The sequence below is a fragment of the Montipora capricornis genome, unplaced genomic scaffold, assembly GCF_036669925.1.
Source record: "Montipora capricornis isolate CH-2021 unplaced genomic scaffold, ASM3666992v2 scaffold_503, whole genome shotgun sequence".
In the NCBI taxonomy this organism is placed as follows: domain Eukaryota; kingdom Metazoa; phylum Cnidaria; class Anthozoa; order Scleractinia; family Acroporidae; genus Montipora; species Montipora capricornis.
The window spans coordinates 1-25,000 of record NW_027180243.1 but is presented as its reverse complement, the minus strand read 5'-3'; the positions used below and the strand labels follow the sequence as shown (position 1 = coordinate 25,000).

Genomic DNA, 25,000 nt, shown 5'->3' with positions numbered 1-25,000 from the left:
CAGGTGGATTCGAAATGGAGCCCACGTTCTCGAATTTGCCCGTCCGTTTTCGGGCGTCTATGAGCAAGTAAAAATATTTTTCATATTTGCCGCCACCAAAACAGTTTCCAAACCATGCTTCGTGCAGAAGGTTCTCAGAAAATTATTCAGTAATCGTGTTATAATTATTCTTAAATTTGTTAAAGGTTATTAGGTTATATTACTTATTACGTTCAACAAGGATTGGGAAGATTAGATCATGTATAAGTTGCGGAATTGAGGAAAATAGACATCTGCTGCTGTCAGAAAGATGAGAGGAGGTAGGCTTCGGGAAGGCCAGAGCGATTCTCCATACCTTATTACTATATTAGTAATAACAATACCCAGGGTAGAATAATACACTGTACTTACAGATCTTGTAGATTTGTGAGCCCAGAGAAAACATTTTCTGGCAGTTGAGTTATTTGATTTTCATAAAGCCATCTAGAAAAGAACGCATGGAAAGCAATTTACAAGAAAATGTCTTCAAATCTGCGTTTAAGTAGTAAGAGTTTATGTTAATCCATTGACCCCTGGGCCAAAGGGGGCGTCTTAGGGCGTTTGAGGTGTCAATGGCTTTAATTGCCAACAAGGCAGCCGAGTGAAGACGCGAGGCTGACGAGGCAACGCCTTCATAGAGCCGAAGCGCCAGAGTGTTGTGTTCGCGGAAAAACGTTTCGAGTCCTTCAGAGGATTTGTAATGTTAGATAAGGTAAGGTAACAAAGGGTTGCTTATCATGTGACGTCAAAAATCAATGAAAGCGCTTGTTTTGATGTGCTGTCATCAGACAAACTGGCATGACGCAACATAGTTCACAAGGATATTTGGAAGTGACCATTGACCATTGTGTTGGGTACCCTTGTTTTGAGTATTCTTTAGTATATATTTTCGAACTGAACCAGCGTATGTGTTCTTATCGGCCGCTCTTCTCAATTTCGCTCCGCGTGCAATCGTTGAGTTTTTTTGTTTGTTTTGTGACCGTCTTGTTGTGAACAACTTAATTTAATTTTCAAAGGAAATAATAATGTCTCTAAAGTACACAATTAAAGGATCACTTTAACATATAATTCATATCTTTACAAAATCCATGTGTCATGCAAGAGAGTTTGATGTTTCACACCCACGGCCGTTCAAAAATTACAGCAGTACAGTGGAACCTCGATTATCCCGAGCTCGATTATCCCGATTTCTCGATTATCCGGACTTTTTCTGTGATCCCAATTTTGTCATGAATATTTATTAGTCATGATCAAGATCCATAGCCATATTCTTTTTAAAACTACAGCGTTGAAAAGTGAAGTAAAGGCGAGTTTGTTTCGCTTTCAAAAAGCAAAATAAAGCATCGCTCACACACTTCGTATGCTTTCAATAATATTGCAAGACACCTTAACCTTTACATTGTTTTTCGAAATACAAACCCTTGATACAAAGTGTGCGAGGGTTTTACTATTGGGTTCCAAAAGGGCACTCTGATACAAATCTGCAAATTCTGTATTATATCAACTGTCTCGTTGGCACTTAGCGATAGCTACTTCTAGTACTACTTTTTAGTTAAAGTATACTTAGCGGCAAGTCTAATTAAAGGAAAACGGTGATGTTCATCCCAATGTATCTTTTACTACATTCGCCGATCACACGTTTACTCAGTTCTATAATAATACAAGAGCTGTGCAATATAATCCAACGGATTGTCCTCAATAATGTCCTTGAACGATCGAGAGCGGTCAAATTAATGTGAAAACTAAATTGAACTACATTAGACTTGCTAGTTTCAAATACAACAATGCGGGTAATCTAAAAGAATAGCCAAAATAAAAATAATAATAATTTAAAATTTAGCATACTGAGACTAAGGTAAACGTTTCTCACATAAAAATGAAGGTTTTTCATAGTGAAATGAAGTGAAAGAAATAAAATAAACTCTCCTCCAGCATTGATTAAAATTATTTCGCTGAGTGTATTATGTGTTCCCGTGTATTATTCGGAATCAGTAGACTTTCATGATGTTCTAAGATCTCTGTCAAATGGAAAGATGTATTCTTGCGTCTCACTGTTTACAAAAAGAGTGCTCACAAAGGGATGGTTGCACTGCACAGGCATGTGCTCGCCCATCAATAAACCACTCCCTACTACACTTAGCTGCTCCAACCACGGCTCCCAGAATTTTCGCGCCTTATGCTTCACGTGATTTTTTTTTTTAAACCTTTTTGACACCTTTGTATGATCAGAGTGTCACCCTGTTTTTATGTGCGAATTTTTTTGCAAATTGGTCAATAAACTCAGTTGAAACGGTGACTTGCCTTCTACTGCTATGACAGCTACGTCTTTTTTTGTGATTGGATTGCGATATTTGGGAAGCAATTTGGAAAACAAGAGGGCTTCTTCGCCTTGTACCTGTTGAAGCTGTTGAAAGAGCAGCCAAACGCCAGACGATACGTGATCGACAGAGTCAGTACAATGAAGAAGTGGTAAAACAAACCATACAGTCAAGGAAGGCACCTTACAAGATCGATGACGTGGCTGCAATCAAAATACACAGGGTAGAGAAAACGAGTCCTGTACACCCGAATATGCTGTTGCGCAAAATAATGGATATTAGGAAAGACTATGCTAAAATAGTTACTCCACAAGGAAGCATTAAGATTATGCTTGCACTTCGAGGAATGTGACACTCCATTATGCTGCTTGTCAGCAAGCAAACAATACTTGTCAGTAGCATTTGTCCATTTTGCAAATAAATGAAGTCACAACACTTTGTTTTGACTGCATCTTTATTACTTGCATTCAGACTAAATTTGAAACATAAAATGAATCTATACATTTGGTTACTTTAGTGGACGGTGTCTGTTACTCAAACCGCATTACTTAGTTAACCAGTCAAAAATCCACTTACTAGGCCTAAATACCAACCCATTTTATGACCCTAACCCTAACCCTAACGCTTTCAAAGCTAGTAGTATAGGAGTTGGGGGTACCAGATCATTTTTGATCTGTTACCAACCCGACTCCTATACTACTTTCCACTTAATGGTTTCCAATTATTGATTTCGTATTTTTTGTAATCTATATGTTTTTCCATATTATTGTTACATATTTTTGATCTCGTATTTTTGTGTTTCCCATTATGCGGTTTTATACCTAAGAAAAGCAGAATAGTACGAGCGCATTTTCCATGTAATTGATCTTGTGTTGCTTAAATTTCTAAAAAAAACAGGAAGTCGATGATGTCATAAAATGGGGGGTTCCCCCAGGAACATTAGTTAGACCGGCACTGCTGTGCCGTGACGTCAGCAGCCAACTTTTTAAATTTTATAGTGACCATAAGCGTAACTTGTGGCACCATTGTTATGAATATATCTCTTATCATCGAAGCAAGATAATGACACTTCATTCAACTCATAGCTTCCAAGTTTATGTAAGTTGCTTCGGATTGTTTTCATTGTATGATGCATTTGTTCGTTGTTGAACAGTACGTTTTTATAATTTTCATGAGTGATGTTATTTTTTATAATATTCTTTTTGATTCCTTTAGCGGTCTTTCCTCCTTTTTGGTTGTCTTTCGTATAGCTATACATTTTAGATCTCAATCCGACGAATTCGGTTATTGGTATACCTGCCGCTTCATCTTTGAATTTACCGATTACTTTTTTATTTCTCGTGTTGAAATATTGTGAATCTTGTGGATAATCACTGTTGTCGAATTTGTCTTTATCATTCCAAAAGTCTTGATACACATTATCAGCTTCAATTTCATAGGTCAAGCTGTCTGTGTCTGTGAATAATAATTTAGCTTCACTGCCTTACTTTTGTTTGATATAATTGTAGTGGAAATCATACATAAGCGTCTTGCTTAGATCTAAGATGCACATACCCACATATGCCGGCCGGTTTAGGACTAGTGTCTCTTTAATCTTATGTACAGCTACTAGATTTTCATTGAAGATCTTGCTACTAACGTATGTGGGTTTAGCAGCCATTTTTAATAGTTTGTTTTCATCAGTCACTAATCTAACATCTACTCTTTTTCTAATGTTTTCCATTGTTTTACCAAAGACGCTGTTATTCATGAGCTTGAAGAAGTCTTTCTCAAAAGCATTTTTAGCATTGGTTCTTTTCTCAGTGTTGAAATCAATGTATTCTTTCAACCATGGTGACTGATTGAACTCCAACACTCGATGGACTTTGGTTAATTTTAAACCTAGATCTGTGTATAATTGTAGGTTTTTGTAATGAAGAACATACTTTTCTTTATTGCTTAATGTTGGTATTAATTTGTGAACCAAACCGATTGATATTTTATATTTTTTTGCTATGTTTTTGCAATATTCTGACAACATATTTTCGGTTACTTTAATTTTTTCAGGCGCTAGTGGGTAGTCATTGTGCAAATTATGTAGTTCTTCTGGATATGCTAGGTCTACTTCTAGTATTAACCCTTTTTTACAGTTTTCATTATATTTGGATAAATTTATGTTGTTAATCTGCTTTTCTGTCATCCATCTGAAACCACCATTTGGCAGGTATTGTGACATGGCCCAACCATATAGATTGTTGGCATCAAGATACATGATATACTTTGAGGGCGCCTTTTCATCATATGTTTTCATGTATTTATTGTTTGTCGCACCATAACGATTGGCTATATAGCTGGTTCCTCCTCGCATGCCTTTTTCAATAAATTGAAACATATCGATGTCAGTCATTAGTTGTAATTGCATTTTTGTCATCTTTAACATAGCATCCCATGAAAGCCCTGGAGACGTGAAATAATGACATGGATCGAGTTTGTAGTATTCTAAACATGTTTTCCTAAAGTTTTCAAAAACATCTGCTAATAGAAGGATGTCAGATTTGATATATAAATCATGATACTCACCCATATTTTTAAGAGAGAATGTATCCCACACATTTTGAGCATGTTTATAATCTTCATCTGAGATATGCACATCATTCAATATGCTATAAAATTTTTCTTTTGGTGGTCTCTTTTCATTGAATTTATCAAAACTGTCCATGAAGTCGTATGGATAGACTCCTTTTTGAGACATTAAATCAAGCTTTTTGTTTTTGAATATTTGAGAGGTATATTTTAATAATTCTTTTGGTAGATTACTCACTAGTTTTTCCAAACTAGAGCTCATGAATTGGAAACTATCAATGAAGGTAAGATGATTGCCAAGCATGAAAGCCATGTATTTCTCCATGTTATTAGGAATTGCATTGATGTTCATTTGACACTTTTCACCTTTCTTATTCGTGTATGTATGCTTTTTGCCTGTTTCACCAATCTCTTGCATTATGAAATGTGAATCATAAGCTCTCAAATTATGGAATATTACTGGAATTTTATCAGTTATTTGAAAGTTAAGATTACAATCTTGGTGAGCTGATCCTCTGTATTTACCTGCGATATGGCGATGGTCTCTAACTCTCACATCATTTTCATTGTATTTTTTATTGCAGATATGACATTCATCAGCTTTTTGAAATTTCTCTTCATCATCTTCAGTCATTCTTAATGGTTTGTTGAATTCTTTTTTCATAACCTTTTGTAATGTTTAATTTCCTCAAGCATAGCTTCCATGAATTTGCAAACGGCTTTTTCGCCTCTGTATATTTGAACTGGTTTGGTATACTTATCATCATAACATCAAACGACTTTGTAACCGTATCCACAGTCTGTATGCTTCTGATAAGCCTCTGTGTATGATTTGTCATTGTCAGGTTGACAACCATGTAATTTTTCTGTGATTGCTTCAAATCTGCATATATAACGAATGGTACTGGTAGTTGTTTATGAAAATTATCGAATTTCAATATGTCTTTATTTTTTGTTGGCATTTGTATTGCTTGTGTCCCATTCACTTGTATACAGTTTTCTTTATGATTAGTTAATACTTTTTCAGAACTGAAACACTGAAGACAATACATACAGAAATGTTTCCTCTCTTTATGCTTTTTTGATTGTACATGAACTTGTTGAAATCTTTTATCAATACATAGTGCTTGTTTTCATTTTCAGTTATTAGAAGCACTTTCATATGGTCTTCATATTTTTCTTTTGACACATAAATGGGATATTTTTGTTTTTCTTCATAACCGAAGACGTTGATGTTTATTTCATTCTGCTTTTCTATTTTGTTTATTTGTTTGATAGTCACCGGAAATTCAATGCCTTGATAATCTAAATTTTGAATAAATGCTTTATCTGATTTTTTGATTCGTTGGGGGTATTTATCTTGACACCACCTGAAGCATTCATTATCCTCATTTTTCATGTTGATCAATCCCTTTGCACTGTTTCTGAGTTCTGTAGGTAGTTTTATGTAAGAAGATCCTTTCATTGGTTCGTATTTTACCACATTAAGATAATGATTGTTGACAGATTGAACAGTCCAACCTGAACCCTCTGAAATCCATACAGCTATTTTATTCAAGATTTTTTGTTTTGATAAAGATAAAGCTGGTTCAATTTGTGTGTCATTTGTTATTGTTTGGGGTTGACTGTTAAAATAAGCTGTTTTAACGACTCTTTCTTCATGACCTGTTTCCTTTTCAAATGTCACCCTCAGTGTTTCAACAAACTTAAGCCCTTTCATTGATATTAATATGTTTTCAATATGGTTAGCAACAGCCTTTCTTGTATTTTGCAGTTGCATAAGTGGGTCTTTGTTGTTTTTGATATTTATCTCAAAAGACTTTGTGTAACCTTTTAATGCTTTTACTGTTTGCTCAATCTTAGTCCTTGGTGTTGGAACCGGTTTTTTGGTTCTTGGTTTTGGGATTGGTTTATCCCTGAATTCTAGTGGTGGAAGAATTATGTTGTTTTCATAATCTTGTACCATTTGATTTACACTCTTTCTTGGTTTCGGTATTGGTTTACAGTCCTGGGTGCTGGCACTGGTTTTTTAGTTCTAGGTGCTGGTACTGGTTTTTTGGTTCTTGGTGCTGGCACTGGTTTGTATCCATCTCTGAACTCTATTGGTGGAAGAATTATGTTTTTTTCAAAATCTTGAACCATTTGATTTACACTCTTACGAGATGTTGGGATTGGTCTAATTGGTTTTGCAGTCCTCGGAGATGGTACTGGTTTATTATTTTGTTGCTTTAATAACAGTTTGATTACTCAGTTTTTTGAGATCTTTTTTATTCATATTATATTGTGATGTATTATTTTTCATTTTCATTCTTTTTATATAATAACTATAGATAATATTTTTCATTTTCATTCTTTTTATATGATAACTATAGATAATATTTCTTTAAGTGTCTATAGATGTGCGTTTAAACAGTCGCAAAACTCGAAGTATCCATATTATAAATACTATGAACTGTCAATGTTTTTAAAACTGTTTGGTTTATTGGTTATTTTCGGTATTTGCGGCATTGTAACTCAATGCATTTGAATAATGTTTTTTTTGTGTGAAGATGGCAATGTTTGCCAGCCAAACTATAATCTTTTTCATTTTTACATATGTCACAAAACCATGCCTTGTGTGTCATGTAATCGGTTTTTCGTTTTCTCCTTTCTTCCTCAGTATAAAATCTTGGTCTTCCTCTTTTAAATTCAATTTGCTTCTCCATAATAGTATGACTATATATTATTTTAAATGTGTTGCGTTTAATTTCGACAAGACCTGCGTTTATATATCTTTTGCTTTCTTCCATGTGTTTGACTATTTCGAATATCACATCATCATAAGAATTGCTCATTATATATTTGCATTTATTTTTCTCATACATGTTTTTCATATAAATTTGTTTGTCAGATACAATGTACAAACCTGTTGGGCTTTTGAATTCAATGCATAAAGAATTGTGCTTGCTTGTTGGATTTAAAATCATGAGGTCACATTGTCCAGACATATATCCCTTTTTCCAAGATGTTAATCTCAAACTATCGGAGCGTTGGTTTTCACCTAACCCAGGTGCCATTAAAACTTCTTCAGAATATTTGTCTCTCAAGAATGAAACAACTTTGCAATGCAGGTCGTACTCGCTCTCGATCAACAATTTTTTACTTTTTATGTCATAATATCCTTTCTTTCTAATTGATGGCAAAACTTTGCTTGTAACCCAATGTTTGAATTCTCTTGCTTTAGGTTGTTTGGAAGAAAGAATCAATGAATAAAAACCAGAGTCATTTATGAATAAACATTCAATTGCCTTTTCAAGGTCCTCAGCAAGGGGTAACGTTTTGTTACCCCCAGTTTCAGGGCTCTCATCAAGGGGTAACGTTTTGTTACCCCTTGCTTTTGGCTTTATTTTGCAGACCATCAATTTTTTGTCATCTTTGTAAACATGATCTATGATTGCTTTGCATGTGTTTTTATATTCCAGTATCAAAGCTATTTCTTTTCCGCAGAACCATGTTTTATTTTTCTTATCAACGTAACAATTGATTTCAACATTCAGTTTATCATTTTTATAATTTGTCTTTTGAAGTTCCATTTATTTATACTATATCAACTATATTTTAATTTTAAATAGATTTTTTTGAGTGCGTTTTTAAACATAGCCAGAAACAATCAAATATTTTTGGCTACGAATAGCAAACACAGTATGAACCGTAGTTATTATTATATATGTTGCATAACATCGGTTTAAATATTTTCAATATCTTTCAATGATATCCAGCTATTGAAATCATCACTGTATCCCTTCCATTTTACCAGAGCTTGCTTCTTCTTATAGTCCCTCCGAATGACTTTATCAATACGGAAAACATCCCGTCTGGCTTTTGATAATTCAGGTTCATAAAAACTTCCTTGAATATCTTCACCTCTGAGATCCTTTAGTTTATAAGTTATTGGATTAGTGTATTGGATTTTATCAACTGTAAACACTTCTTCAGTCCAATTTGGTGTGTAACCCTTGTCGAACACATTCCGTTTATACTTAGATATTCGGACCTTGTCACCAACCTTAAATTTTGCTTTAGCTGATAATGGCTCCAGATTACCATATATATTAAAGTAAACAGTTCCTTCATTGCTCTTTTTACTGGCTTCAGTAGGTGTCATCTTTGTGCTTGAATGTTTTGTATTATTGTACTTTTTCACTAGTTTGGGTAGTATATCGAGATACATTGTATTACCTTGAACAGTGAACTGTTTCCACATTTTGGATTTAATTGTTCTATTCCACCTTTCAACCACCGAGGATTTCTCCTCATTTTCAGTGGAGTACATATGTATCCCATTTTTGTCAAGCAAGTCTTTCAAGTGTTTGTTATAGAACTCCTTTCCCTTATCAACCCATAAATATTGTGGTTTTCTGCCTTCCTTGAATATTTCACTGAATGCCTTTGTAACACTTTCACCCTTTTTATCCTTCAATGGTACGATCCAACCGTATTTGCTGAAAACATCAATGACCATTAGAAGATATCGGTAACCCTTATTCCGTTTGCTAAATTTTTGCATTTCGACAAGATCACTTGCCCATATTTCATCGATATGATTTGCGATTACACGCCGCCGAGTAAAATTACGTTTTATAGGTTTATGTAACTCATCTGCTAATTTTTCTTGCCAGTTTTCTTCACTCGACGGCTTTTTCCGTTTTTTGAAACTCCAAGACCAAGTTTCTGTTTTGCATTGATAACATTTCTTGCCAACCAATGCCCCCATTGTCTTTCATTATACGGTACGTTGTCTAAAACTTGAACCATTTTTCGGTCTGCTTTGTTTTTGCATTTCCTATCATCCTTGCAGACGGAATAATCAACATCGTGTTGCATTGCTATTGCATCAGAGTAGTTGTATGCGATTATTCAGACCAGATTTGACAGGTAGTCATCAAATGACGTCATCAATCAAAATACAAAAGAAGGGGGCGTGCATAAATTAGGGGCATGTTGGGGCATGACGCAATGTGTCGGTTTTAACCCTAACACGTGAAAGAAGGGGGCGTGCATAAATTAGGGGCAAGTTGGGGCATGACGCAATAACGGTTGTAACCCTTGCATAACCCTAACGCGTGAAACAAAAACACGCGCGTAACCCTAAATAATGTTTCGTAAGGTGTGCATAAAATAGTACTGTGTGTGCATATCATTTTTATCGGTATGTGACTAGCCTTGTTTGGAGAGAGAGCGAGAGAGAGAGCTCTGGCCTGCTCAGGAGTTGAACTATGAATAAGAGATCGCAGCAAAAGCAAAGACAAGACTAAGGAAAACAAAACAATCACAAGTACACCAGATGACCTCATCGGAAACCAATCAGAAACAACCATGACCTCATCGAGAGCCAATCAAAAGGCAAATAGGTCATTTATGATTGGTTTCTAATGATGTCACTACCCCATCATACCTTGAGGGACAAACGTTTCGCTGTTATAAAAGCGTCGCTGTAGCTTACTTTTTTTTTCATGAGACTATATCATGTCTGAGAAGAAAGAACAAATCGTTCCAATTCGAAAACCCACTCGGCCATCCAAACCACCTACCAACAAGAAGCCAGAAGTCACACAAATATGCGGAGGAAACAACGCTATGACCATGGAGGAGATAAAGGAATTGCAACCCCCAGCCACACCCGCTGTGCAAGTCATGGAGCAGACCTACCAAGAAGGGGAAGGATGGGAGCCCAACGAGCCCACCACTATTGAAGAACTCATGGGGCAGATCCCTGATGACGTGCCAATGGAAGTTGATACGACATGCCCTTTTCATGGTTGTTTGTTGGAGTACCGAACATCAGACAACGGTTTTAATTACGTGAAATGTCCTGAGTACCCCTGTGCGTTCATTGCAAGCCAACAAGAATTAAACCAGTACGTACAAGCCGTGGAGAAACAACGGCACCCTCAGCTTGTGATTAACATCGACAAAATGCATTCCGAATGGCCAAAGATGCTATGTTATTGCGATAAACCTTCCACTCTAAAACAGAGCAAATCTGAGAAGAACCCTGGCCGCATGTATTTCAGCTGTCGGAGCCGCACATGCCCCTACTTTCAATGGCTGAACACTCCCTGGAACCATAAGATTCTAGTCTTCACCTTAGAGAAACTGAATCCACCACCGCAACATCCTCGATACCCAAACTTTAAACCACGCCTGGTGGCTTATCAACCAAAGAAGAAACAGAACGTAGTACCATTTCGACATCACCCATACAAGCAGAAGGGAAGATCGTTCGAGAACACATTCCAAGCACCATCCGCTTTTCAAATGGCCTCTCGCATGGCCCAACGCCTATCTGATGGATGTTTTTCAAAGACCGCATGAACTGTGTTCAATATTGTAAAATAGTTTTTAATTGGTTCAATGTTATAATAAAAAGAGAATACAACCATATGATTGATGTAGTTGTCGTTGTGAGTGAGAGTGAACGAATGTCGAAACCGAGCGAGATCACCGTGATCACTGGAGGCGCTAAAGGCACCGATGCCTGGGCCATACGATGGGCGTGGCAATATGGGTTGCGTATTATGTGCATTCTCCCTTACAACCACCCTATCACCCGAGTGAATGGGAAAGGCTTGCGTCTCTGTGGCGGACATGATCCCAAACTTGTTCATGCCTCAGCAGCCTCACATCCGGGGGATTTATCTCTTGATGTACCGCGCATAAACATGATCTGGTGTAACTCCCCGGACACGGAAGCGGATCTGGCCTGTCGAGCTGCCAATAAACGGTTACAGCGTACATATCCTTCTTCATCTTGTAAAGTCAACGGGTTATTGCAGCGCAATTATTGGATTATAAAGAAAGCTGATACTGTGTACGCTTTTGGGAAATTTGCACGAAACAGTCAAGGATTAGAGTGTGTGGATGGTGGGACGGGGTGGGGCGTAGAGATGGCACGCCTGATGCATAAACCCTTGTATCTGTACTCGATGACGCATAATCGCTGGTTCGAGTATGATCGTGTTGAGGACAGGTTTGAAGCCTGCCTCGAACCTATTACGTCATTGATGGGTAAGACATGCGCCATCATCGGTACGCGAAACATGGAAGCTCATACAGACCCGTGGCGCAGTTTACAGAACATGTTTTCGAATCGTTGGGGGAAATAGAGTTCCAATGAAAAGCAAAATATACCTTCCTAAGATTGGTTCCTAATGATGTCATCGGTCCATCATACATTGAGGGACACAATGTTTGAAAAGCGTCCTTCTTGCTCACTGTTTTTTCATATTGCCTGAGGATGAGAAACGTTCATTTCTACAGTGAGGTTTCAAGAGCTCTTTTTAAAAAGAGAAAAAAGACACGGGACTGTCTTGAAAGAATTCCTAACACAAACCTGGTGGATGAAGACGAAGTTACATCGCGTTGCTCAGAGTTTCAAAGAAGGGTTCGAGTTCAAAAGCAGCAGTTACACGAGCGCCATCTCCAAAGAAAGAAATGTCGCCTTCCAATGCGAAAGGACATACTCGAAGCGTTCTGGAAAAGCTATGAAAATCATGTTAGGGAGCGTTATTCAAAGATTAATGGAGCAGAAGAATCTGATGCGTGTCTAAAGGCAACCATCTTATCGGTGAACAAAAATGATATTTTAAAACCGTGGCATGAAGAGTGTATGATAATGTTTCCCCCTGTAGAACAACACCATATGATACCCTTTAATGATCGATGGGTGCAAAGACAGTTAACGGAGAAATACAGCATTGAGAAGATGAAAGAAAGATTGATTGCTCGAAGCGTGTCATTGGATGGTCTCACTCAACCAATCAATGTCCAGATCACTGTGTAAAAAGAACTCACCGTTTCACAAAAACGATAGTTTACAGTGACAGAGATAGAAGCAGACCATGAATGACGCATTGAGTTTAGAGGAGGCCCGTAGGACAAGACAAATAAGGCATCGTCAAGCCTTTGACGTTGAACACGCATTGAGAGAAAAAGTCAAGGAATTAAAATCTGTGAATGATTGTATGAAAGACAATGATATGCAAGGTCAACACCAAACAGTGCGGAACCTGGATAAGCGTCGCCTCCATCTCGAAAAGTCTATCATCAAACATACCACACGATGGGCTACCATCAAGCAAGAGGAGGAAATGGCGCAAAGACGCATACAGGAAGAAGGACAGGAGGATATAAAGGAGATAGATAATCGCGTTTTGGAAATGAGACGAGAACTGAACGGTCTGAAACGTTTAAATCAGAGTTACCAAGCATTGTACGAGGCCAAATGTCGTGAAGTGATCCTGTGGCACTCGCGGTTGAGTGATGTGTTAGACTTGGTGTTGTGTGAACTGTGCATGGAAGAGAAAAACGAAGCCTATGTGGAAGGCACGCCCGAAGAGATTCTTTGCTGGAAACCGTGCAATTGTAATTTTGGGGGATGCAAGACTGTGCGTTACATTTTACAAGATAAATAAAATGTTGATGTAAAACTGTGAAGTTGTTAGTGTCATGAAACCGTCACCCTTAACGTACGAGTTCCCCGGGGAGCCTGGTAGTTTGGGCGGGGTCCAAGCTTTTGCCAAAGCACATGGGTTAAAAAGATGCGAGGCCCAAAACCTACTGCAAGGGGTCTTAAGCTACACGTTACACCGTCCCCGCCGAAAACATTTCCCTACATTACCCACCTTAGTGTTTAACATCGATGAACAATGGGTTGCCGATTTGATTGAATTGCAAGGGTTAGCACGTTGGAACAAAGGGAACCGATACGCCTTAACGGTAGTAGATGTGTTGTCCAAATATGCTTGGGTCGAACCCTTGAAGAACAAGACAGGGGTAGCGGTCACACAGGCCATGCAAACCATCTTGACACGAGCCGGGCGCACACCGCAAAAACTGCAGACAGATGTGGGCAAAGAATTTTACAATCGAACGTTCCAGACTTTGATGAAAACGAACGGTATTCATCATTTTAGCACGCATGGGGACGCTAAAGCCGCCCTAGCGGAACGGTTCAATTGCACCTTGAAAGAGAAACTGTACCGGTACTTGACAGCTAAGAACACGCGGGCATACTTACAGGTCTTACAGAGTATCGTGCAGGGATACAACGCTACCGTTCATCGGAGCATCGGCATAGCTCCAAAAGACGTAACGGGCGTCAACGAGGCCCAAGTATGGCACCGTCTATACGATAAACGATTGCTAGTTAAGAAAAAGAACAAGCAGACGCTCTTGGTAAAAGGGACACGGGTGCGTTTGAACAAGAAACATCGACCATTTGAAAAAGGGTATTTGCCGGGGTGGACAGAAGAGGTTTTTGTGATCCGGCGAGTCGTTCCAGGGATAGTACCCACCTACAAAGTACAAGAATGGGATGGGACTCCAGTGGAAGGTACATTTTACAGACAAGATTTGCAACCAGTTACCGTACCAGATGACGGACTGTCTCGCATAGAAAAGGTTTTACAACGCAAAGGAAATCAGGTCAAAGTGCGTTGGCAAGGATGGTCTGATAAATACGACAGTTGGATCGATGCAAAGACCATTCGCAAGTGGAAAGGGTGACAGAACTATGGGTGATTTCTACGTGACCTTACCGAGTGATCCGTCACCTGAATTTCCAGATAACTCACCATCCACTTTTAAGGTCCGGCTGCCCCAGCGACTAACATTGCCGGGGCAGGGTTGGCGAGTTGCCTTGAGCTGTATGTCCGTGCCTGACACTCGTGTCAACCTCTACCATTTGCTACCAAAATACGATTTTCTGTTTTACACAACGCTGATGAGATCTGGGGTTAGATCAGAGGTGCAAGTTAACATGATGACTATCGATCAATTCAAGTGGGTGGTGGATGGAGAAAGTTTCATGAAAGCCTGTATTGATTTTCTCACCCAAATGCGCCTAAGGGATAACTTTCAAGGGAGTCATTTTGTGGACGACACGGGAAAACGTATCTACATAACCTTTCGGTGGATACAGCGAGGAAACGAGCAAGACTTGCTGATTGACAATACAAAGATCAAACTCGGTGGTGTAGACAACACTCCAGAAATTTGGATTAATGGTACCTTGGCTATCAAGATGGGATGGCTGACAGAAACAGGGGAGTTGGGCCATAACCTGTCTCGAGAGTATGTAGATGACAAAGTGCCTGATCTGACAACTTCTGAGAAGTACCGAGACTTGCTGGATAAAGATGGAAATGGCGTGTTCTGGGCAATAGAAAAAAACTGCCTTCGATTAAGTATGAGTTGTAATTGGCGTTTCACCAAACTGAACCATGCCTTTCGAATGATGGTTGGGGAGCCTTCTCGCACTTTGCATGTGTACTGTAATGTAGCGCAGAGCACGATCGTGGGAGGAATGAAGACGGATTTATTGCGCGAAGTCTGGTACGAGAGACGAGGAAGAGGTGTGATGTATTTCGAACCCAAACACAAACAATTTCATCCAGTGCGCCAAAACACCTACGAAACATTGCAAGTGGACGTAGCTGAAACAAACGGGTCCTTGGTTGCATTTCCTAACAACAAATCTAACCGTACCTTGGTTACCCTGCATTTCATCCAAGATAAATAGAGCAGCCGTGAAGGAATCACCTTTAGTACGAAACGGTTAACATGCGAGGAGGAAGTCTGACTCGATACACACCCCCGCAAGTGGGAGATGGATTATGGAAAACTCTATTGGAGATAGGGGCTCCTGCTGTAGCAGAAGGGTTGCAGAGTTTGGCACAAGGTAAAGCGCTTGATGCGGCAGCAGGCACGGTTTTGCGAGCAGGAGTCAGCGGGTTGAAAAGAAAAGCCAGTCAATCGGTAAGGTCTACGATGCAAAAAACAGCTAAACGAGCTAGGAATAACATCAAATCAAAGGTCCGTCAAACAACCAATCATGTGCGGGATGTTTTGGGTATGTGGTGTGGACCAATCAAAAAGCAAGAAAGGATTTGGACCAATCAGCATCAAGAAAAGCTCTATAAAAGAGACAACTTCATTCCCTGACAGTCATACACCATTTCATGTGTAGAGCACCTCCATCTAGAGTACGTTCCATCATGTCTATTCACAAAGAAACCTCTCACACAGACCTCTGTGCAGAGAAACAAGAACCTCACGGCGCACCATTAACCCACACGGACCTATTAAAGCCGTTGAATGCAGAGAGGAAAGAAACGATGCAGAAGACCGTCCGAGAACCGGTCAGAAAAGTGATGATTCTGCCAAAGATAAGTATCGGTGAAGTCAAGCAAGCAAGGAAAGATCCTGCGGCCGAAGTGAATGGAGACCCCCAAAATTTGAAACGGAAGATCACAGTGCCCCAAAAGCTACGCACCCCTGCTCCAAAACGGAAACGCATCACACCTCGAAAGTTAACGGATAAATGTGAGCGATCAATGAACCTGCAAGAAGAAGGAACGAAAGAAGATGAACACAGCAAACTCATTGCTCGCCTAGCACTAGCCAAACTGAAAGAGATGTTGAAAGATGAACGAAAAGCCGAACAGAAGCTTAGAAAGTTGACTGAACGCATGCTGGAGCATAATGACATATTAGGAGAATCCGTTTCAGACCAAGACAGTGTCGTTGTCATTTCCTCTTGTATAAAATGGTTTGAATAAAGCTTGTTCGTTTCAAATGATACAATGTGGTCTCTGTGTGTGTTGTTGTGCGATACTTGGCACTGTTGGCGATGGACCCGCGAGGTGAACTCCTTGCGTGCTTGTTGCCCTACAGAGCTCTTAGACACTATCGAGCAATGGCCATCAGAGGGTATTGTCCCACAAGACCTATGGGTCAGTTTGTCGCCCATCAATGTAGGGCGCGTGATTGTGTTCTTGCTATGGTTAAATCAGCGGCCTTCCCCACACCGTCAATGGGCCCATATATCAAGCCGTTCCCCCTTCCAAATGATCTCAGACTTACTAGACCACCAACAGGGACGCGGACTCCATCATGCCGCGATTAGTAGTCCGATCCATTCCTAGACGCGAACGGCGATTGCGGGGGTGGGGGCAGCGTGGTGGATGGATTTCCAATCACGTGTCACCACCACCAACAACCATGGACTACGAACTGTTCCGTCGGTGAACGAAACAGATAAAACCCAGGCGACGTCGACGAACAATCCACAAACGACGTTGACCTTCGTCATGAGTAAGTCGTTGAATTTCTGGGCTTTACCAGCGCAAGATGTGGCTATTCAAGGATCTCGATGGGTGGGTTACTCCCCGCTCAACAATAGCAGTATTACCCCCTTGGAATTCACCATTTCCGAATTGGAAGATTTTGTCGATTTGAATCAAAGTTATTTAACCTTTGACATGAGACTACCTACCGGTGCGAACAATGATGGTTTGTATGCGGACGGGCAAGTCACGGCAGCTGAAGCAAATCAATCGGGAGACGATTACACCAAGTACGTTTACCTGGTCAATAATGTGGCGCACACCATGATCCAGCAATTTGACATGCGGTTGAATGGTACGTTAATGACTAAACAGACGGGCATGTATGCCTACCGAGCCTTTGGTGAAACCTTGCTGAATTACACGCCCAGTGAAGGTGAAACATTGCTGGCCCCACAAGGATGGGTGAATTATTTGAATGTGAATGCTTCCCTGCAAGCCACCAATGCTGTGAATGATGACCGCCCTGTTAACGCTGGTATGTTTGCTACTGGAGAGACGAATCCCTTGAAAGTGTTAACTTCAAAGTTTTTGGAGAACGGATGGGTGCGGCTGACCATGAAACCGCATTTGGAAGCTTTTCATACAGGAACCGTGTTAGTTCCTGGTATTGAAATCAAGCTGCGTATCACCTTTAACAGTCCCGAGTTCTTTTGCTTTGGTACAAGGATGGCGGGCAAAAAGTACCCAACCCTGGGTCCGAATGATATCCAAGCCAAATTTTATCTCTGCAGGCTGACCTTAAACCCTACCACTTACACTGCACTGACTAAACGAAGACATAACAAAGGCATGTGGGGTCGTTATCCTACCGTCTATATGGACGTCCGGACATTCACGTTTGATGGGGATAGTACCATGTTTAAGAAAACAGATCTGTTTCAAGGCCGCGTACCCGACCGTCTTATGGTAGGATTATTGGACAGTCGCGCCTACAACGGGAATTTAGATCATTACCCATTTGCCTTCCAAAAGTTTGGGGTGACCCGCATTCGTCAAATCATACGTGGTGAGGAATATCCCTACGAAACCTTGGAACTGAATCAGAATGATAACAAGAAAGATTTGTGGGGGTACCATCGCTTCCTGCAAGCCAGCGGTGCTCTGGGTAAACACCAAGAAAGTATGCTGAGACCGGGGGATTGGGGCCACAACAAGAATTGCACGCTGTACCTGTTTAATAATGTCGCAGGAGGAGATGCAGATAGCCCCTTGCGAAATCCGCAACAACAAGGCGATGTCACCCTGGAGATCAATTTTGGGGCTAATCCTGGTCAAAATCTGACGGTGGTGGTCTGGGGCGAGTTTGAAAGTGTGATGGATATCAGTGGCACGGGCGTGGTGAATTACGACGTTTAAAATTCATACCTTTCTGTATTAATACAACCACTCGCATTACTTGTGTAACAGTATCATCAATCACTGCTACAACAAGCAACGATGGAACTAGTACCCTTGAGCGACCGACAGTTAACAGCATTGGCAAAACGCGACCCTGTATTGAGGCGCGTGTTTTGGGGTGTATACCCTGAAGATCAATTACCACCACTCCGCCAAACCGCTGGGAGACAAACGCATAGGGCTATGATTGTCAACACAGACCCTAAAGGAGAACCTGGACGTCATTGGTTGGGTTTGTGGACTTCGGGAGATACCTGCGAGATCTTCGACAGCTATGGACTTCCTATGGATACGTACGGAGTACCTCATGTCTTGGAATGGATATGGCGCTATTTCCCCGTCATCCACCGCAACGAGCGGAGCTTACAAAGTTTGAACAGCCGCGCTTGCGGGCATTACGCCTTATTGTTTCTACAAGCACGGTGTCGAGGCAAGAGCATGCATGAATTCATGGCTGATTTTTCTTTACATGATTTAGTAGCCAACGATCACCAAGCAGGCCATCGCATCCTAGTACAGTTACCCCCATCACTTCAAACGGATATCGTGGACGGTGTAGAAAATAATCAGGCGTGTTGTTCTAGGCGTGAAGCTATGTATCATTGAAATAAAAGTTTCCAATAAAAAAATAAAAAATAAAATAAGATAAAAAACCGTGTCGTGGTCATTGTTCTTTTTAAAAGACCCCACTTTATAGACCTATATCATTTGACACCATGCCTGCAACAAGAACACGTCGAAAACGCGCTCCGCGCCATAAAACACGGGTGACTCGAAAGAGGCGGCGAACCAAACACCAGAAGGGAGGCATTTTTCCTTTACTCGCGTTAGCCCTTCTTGCATTGACCGCCGTTGGTAAAGCAGCCGCCTTAGGGGGTGTAAGTGCCGCGGCAGGATACGGGATCAAAAAAGCTTTGAATAAAAGACGGTGAAACATGGGAGAGAGAATCAGATAGGACTATGACTCAGCCACGACCGGAGAGAGAAGGCTTTTTTTTTCGAACCCCCTGCAGTCTTTTAGTGACGGGTCCTTCGGGCTGTGGTAAGACCACCTTCACGCGGGAATTATTGAAACATGCTTCTCATTTCATGGACCCACCACCTCGAACCAAACACTATTGTTACGGAGCATGGCAACCTACATTTAAAAAGATGCAAAAGGAGGATGCTATACATTTTCACGAAGGCATTCCTAGTTTAGAGGAATTGGATGCTTGGTTTGCACCGCAAGGTGGCGGGGTGTTAGTGTTGGATGATTTGATGGATGAAGGAGGAAGAGACAAGCGTGTGTTGGACCTATTCACAAAACATTCCCACCATCGGAACATTACCGTATTGTATTTGTGTCAAGATCTGTTTCCACCGGGCCCTTACGCAAAGACCGTGTCGCGCAATGCGCATTACATAGTTTGTTTCAAGAATCCTCGGGATTGCACGGGGCTACGAGCTTTGGTGTGTCAGGCGTTTCCGACCGAGGTCAAAGGTGTTATGCAAATATTTCGTCATGCTACGGAACACCCCTTTGGCTATTTAATGTTTGACTTACACCCAGCCTCTTCAGATGACCGCCGTCTGTGGACGAACTATTACCTTCGCAGGGGTACCCGCACGTGTTTGTACCTATAGAATCACGTCATGCCCACGTCACCGCCTCCCCGTTTACGTAGACAATTTACATTCCTACGACAGCTAGCTAAAGAAGCGCGTAATTTACAGCGTCAAGATCTTTTACGTCACGCCAACGCTGATCAAATCAATGCTGTAAGCGAAGTCATTTTGAATTCTTTGAAAGGGAGAGTACCCTTATCGCCAACCACGGTACGCTCATGGCGTCCTCAAAAACAAACTTTGCGAACCCTAGCTCACCGCAAAACGTCCTTAAAAAAGCGACGCGACTTGTTGATGAATCAGAAAGGCGCTGGCTTTTGGCGGGGACTGAACAATGCTTTAGATGGTTGCTGTGTTCACCGTTCTTCATCATCATGATCGAGTTTGTATTCCGCCCCACCTTCTTTGAAGCTCTGAATGTGAGACCTTTGATAAACCGTTGTCACGCGTGGATACGACAGAGAGCTAATGACTTTCGTCAAGGACTGAACGAGGAATTGTTTTGCTGTTATCCTAGACCATGAATAGAGCAGCATTGCACAATCTCATTGAAGCGTATCAAGAATCAAGGTGTTGGAAACTACAAGTTGAGGGGTTGCAACACAAACGCTACAGGATGAAAGAGAGCTCTCTCGTAAAAAAAGTACAGACCTTGGAGCGTGACCTATCCGTGTTGAGATATAATTTGATCTGCGAAGCCTGTAGACATTATTGGGACACACTCAACGACGGAGGAACGTTTGAAGTCTCGTGCTTAGAGTGTAAACAGTTATTCATTTCGCCACCCCAAAAACGATGAGTACTTTTTGCGAGTATGTCATGGTTCCTGCGGACGAAATGTCGCGATTGACCGATGAATACAAAGGGCGTTTGACCGAGAACATGCGATTGACTAAAGCGGCTCGTTTGGCAGCTGAAAAACACTTATTGTTAGACTCTAACTTGCCAAGCGGTTTGAAAGAAGCACGTGTCAAACAAGTGTCGCGTCCATTAAATCGATTAATCAAAAAGATTCGAGGGGACCTCCAGTAGCGGCCCCACTGCCTGAAGGAGAAGAAGAAGATGATGAAACCGATGCTATGATTGAAGGACCCACAGCCACACTGGTGCGGAGTTTGCTTAAAAAAGCGCATCGCAAGAAAGGTGCTACCATAACGTCTGGTAACGCCGCGGAGACACCACATCGTCCCGCCTTACCGCCCAAACCCAAACGCGTGCGTTTACAAGTACCGTCCTTGTCCTTGGAGGAACAAAGAGAAGCTCCCCTCCCCTTTGCTGAAGTTTTGGGATCATCCCCAGGGAGTACATCCAAAGAAAAAGTTGACATTATAGTGAATAAACTCAAACGCCAACAGCGTAAGAAAGCGGCTACAGAAGTAGAACGTTTAAAATCTTTACCGGGGTGGGAAGCATTTGACCAGGGACGTTGAACCCGACGCAAACTTGATGGGAAGGACTACTAAGAAACGAAAAGCCCCAGCACGTAGATCGCTTCGACACAAACGCCCAAAACGCGGAGAAGGATTAGACATTCAAAAGTGGTTGGAGAAGACTGGGATTGAATTTCATTGGCCGAGATATCACTACATGGGGCTGGAACGCATTTGAAGAGACGGTTAACGTGAGGGGACCCGGTTATCAATCGATTGGATAAGATTGCCAAGCAGCACGATATTGAGTACGCCAGAGCTAAGAATTTGCGTGACAAATGGAAAGCCGATGACAAGATGATTGCCGCCATCAGCCGTTTGCCGGGCAAGAAAACTTGGACGGAAGCTATTGTTAAACGGATCATGCAAGCTAAGCGCAAACTCAAATTGTGAAAAAAAAAACTGTAATGTTGTTTGTTTTTGATAATCTTATGTACAAGCGGGAACGTGTCGACGGTCCTAGTGACTAGTCGGTCCCTTTGTTTTTTTCAATAAAAAAACTTGAAAAAAAGTGAAATCTATGATTGAGTGAGTCTGTTATAGCCTGTGTTCATTTTAAAAATCATGATGAAAGATAGCCTTATTTACAGCTAGGAACGTGTCGTGTAGATCGCTAAATTGCCACCCATAGCTCAATCGGTTAGAGCGTTGGGCTGTAAATCCGAAGGTTGTTGGTTCAAATCCAACTGGGTGGACAATTTTTTTTTTTTTCCAGTGAAACAAATTAAGAGAGCCTTGTGATAGCGATTTTTTCAATGAAAATCATTTTTAAACAACTGTAAGCGCCTTTGAAATGTTGCTTTTGAATTCCTAAAGAACCTACATAAATAGAGCGTTTTTATTCATCATCTTCATCCCATAGTTCGACCATTGTGATAATAAGATTTTCACATTCAGAATCCAGTCCTCGATATCCATATGGATAAGTGATCGCTGATCGTGGGTCCAGAACGTGTTTATTGAATACCAATTTGTATTCTTTGTGGGCTTCTTTGGTCCATAGTTGATATTCTTTCGAGACGCGGACGATTTTGTGTCTGGTGGTTTTTCGCGGTTAATCTAAAGGCTTTTGCATTTCATTCAAGGTGTTTTCACGCAACACTTGATAATTGAGTTGTGTCATCCCTTCGACGGTCAATGAAAATCCTCGTACTTTGCAACAATACTTGTCTTTCTTCGTACGATATCCATAATTCTTCGGCCCCCCCGAGCAAAACTCTGTGATGAAATCTCCGTTGGTTAATTCATCCGTAAAATCGCCCAAATAATCGCCGAGCACTGGTTTGATTTCTCCCGGGGATTGCACGAAAATCACACTGTCTGTATCAAAATACAACACCCTTTCGTTCAACAGTTCTAGAGCTTCATAGAGACGCAAGCGCGCCCAGCAGGTAGTGAAACAGGCCACGAAGATATTCAGATTGGGGGAAATATTTTCACATAACGCTTCCTCGCGATGATGGACTTCCACTCTTTGTTCGTCGATACAGCTGACAAAACGAACATTATGTTGATCACTGTCCATGAAACTACAAAAGGCTTGAGGTTCAATGAATTCTTTCACTTGCAATTTGTTCACTTGCTGCCCAAATTTTCCCCACATGGAGTTTAACATCAGTTTGGCCAAAGCCCGCTGACCAGGATTGACGGCAATCTTCTCATATTTTAAGGAAATACCTTCTTTCTCTTGAAACTGAGTTATGTAGAGTTGTTTCTTTTCCTCTGTGTCGCACCATGCGGGCCAGCCTGAAGCTTCCGTTTTCAATTTGAGCCAAGTGTTCACATAATCTTCGAACAGGCCTACTTGCGTTTCTCGGAAATGCCACACTTCGTGAATGGTTTGGATCACGTAACCCATCTGTTCCGCTTTTTCTAGTTCTGGTGTACACCACGTACCGGTCAATGCTCTCTCCTGTTCGTTATGGCCACACCAAGAGACTTTCCCATGGAGAGGACGGTCGATGTTTTCTTCGACGCAGGTACGACACAGAGGAAACGTGAGTTTGTTATGAGTTCTGTATGGTAATACAGGGTGGAAAAGGCGATATGGTGGTACTACTGTACACTTTGCGAGGCCAAAATAATCGGAAATTGGTTTCTCTCGTGGCGGGGTGTAAATCATTTCAGGATGTCCCACCGGATACTTCTGGGTCTTATTGGTCCAAGGGTAGAGACTGGTATAATCATAATATTTGATTTGTTCAGCGGTATGTTCTTTGACTTCGTAACGAAGACGAACAGCATTTGTGCGGCCACCAAAAAAGGCGTCTCGAGGTGAAAGCGGTTCTTCTAAATCGTACCCTGCGACAATCTCAGCTATTTCCGGATCGTGGTTCTTACATTTCTGCCATTCGCACTCCCAGATGGTTTTTACTGAATAGCCTCGATCGGAAAGACTTTGTAATCGTAACACGGTTTCTTGATGAACGTCGGCCATGGAGCGATCGTTCAGTCGGCGGTAGGTTTCTGAGCGCTGAGGAAAACACTTCGGGCAACCATGCCAAAAACAGCCTAGAAACTCGTAAATCGTGTTTGTCTCAACATCATAGCCATCGACTGTCCACCGGGTGTCTGGAATGCGATATTCGCCTTGATTCCTAGCATGTTGTATTCGCTGACGGAACCGCGGGTCGGAGCTATCATTGCCTGTTTCCAAGAAAATTTCTTCCAACTGATTTCGTTCGTCATCGCTACATGCAAGCCAGGCGTCTCGGCGCAATTGCTGTATCTCAAACGTTAACCATTCCATAGCCGCCTTGGAATGATTGACATCTAAACGCCAACCGTAGAGAGGTTCTGAGGCAATGGTGTTTTCTTCCATTCGATTGAGGTTCAAGTCTCGATTGCAAGCCGAGGCGATAGTGATTTGTTCAAAGGGGCAAAATCGGGTGCGCTTGGGGAAATCGCGTTGAAATGTGAGGCAGCCTTCGCGCAATAACCGGACGTCATCGATGCAATAATCTTCGAGCTCTTGGCGCAGATGAAATTGGACCCCTTTGATTTCTGCTCTTCATACCACTGCTCAAATTTTTCTTTCCCTTCTTTGCTCATTCCCTCGGGCATGTAATCTTTTTTGGGAGGCATTTCACGGCAGTAATCGTTCTCCATATTGGAGCAGGTATTAAATAAATGAGGAAAGTAACCTTTTTTAAACTGATCGGGGTCGAGTCCAAATGTTTTGTAAAAGAACAGAGAGGTCCAGGGATAAAAGACATAGAATCGATGAAGCGAATGTAGCCTCCCAGATAAGTCAGTTCCAGTACTGTACCGCCATTGCGAACCTGCTTTAATGCTTGTTTGCGACGGTGCAAATGCATCGACGATAAAATAAGAATCGTACCTTTAAATTATGGGCCAAAACGGTGATTTCGCGCGTTTCCTCTTCTGTCAAGACTTCTAACCACTCTAAAAAATGATCAAGCATTGGGGTCCGCGAAAGATTTTGGGGGGCGCTATTTTCAGAGGTCATTCCTACGACCAAATTGGCGATATGTTT

The 25,000-nt window shown here is 41.3% G+C and overlaps 2 protein-coding genes and 1 non-coding gene across 3 annotated transcripts; 1 reads left to right on the top strand and 2 right to left on the bottom strand.

Annotated features, from left to right (window-relative positions):
- Positions 1 to 3,819: 3,819 nt before the first annotated feature.
- On the bottom strand, positions 3,820 to 5,532 carry LOC138036813 (uncharacterized). The gene has a single exon (XM_068882893.1). The coding sequence runs from the start codon at positions 5,530 to 5,532 to the stop codon at positions 3,820 to 3,822; it is 1,713 nt and encodes a 570-aa protein (XP_068738994.1).
- Positions 5,533 to 22,125: 16,593 nt separating this feature from the next.
- On the top strand, positions 22,126 to 22,199 carry Trnay-gua (transfer RNA tyrosine (anticodon GUA)). The gene has a single exon. It is a non-coding gene; the product is annotated as a tRNA-Tyr (tRNA).
- Positions 22,200 to 22,558: 359 nt separating this feature from the next.
- On the bottom strand, positions 22,559 to 24,325 carry LOC138036810 (uncharacterized). Its single transcript, XM_068882891.1, has one exon. The coding sequence runs from the start codon at positions 24,323 to 24,325 to the stop codon at positions 22,559 to 22,561; it is 1,767 nt and encodes a 588-aa protein (XP_068738992.1).
- Between the last annotated feature and the right edge of the window lie 675 nt (positions 24,326 to 25,000).

Excerpts from the sequence above, each read along its gene's own strand:
- LOC138036813 (XM_068882893.1), bottom strand. The coding sequence starts at position 5,532 with ATGACTGAAGATGATGAAGAGAAATTTCAAAAAGCTGATGAATGTCAT.
- LOC138036810 (XM_068882891.1), bottom strand. The coding sequence starts at position 24,325 with ATGGAAGAAAACACCATTGCCTCAGAACCTCTCTACGGTTGGCGTTTA.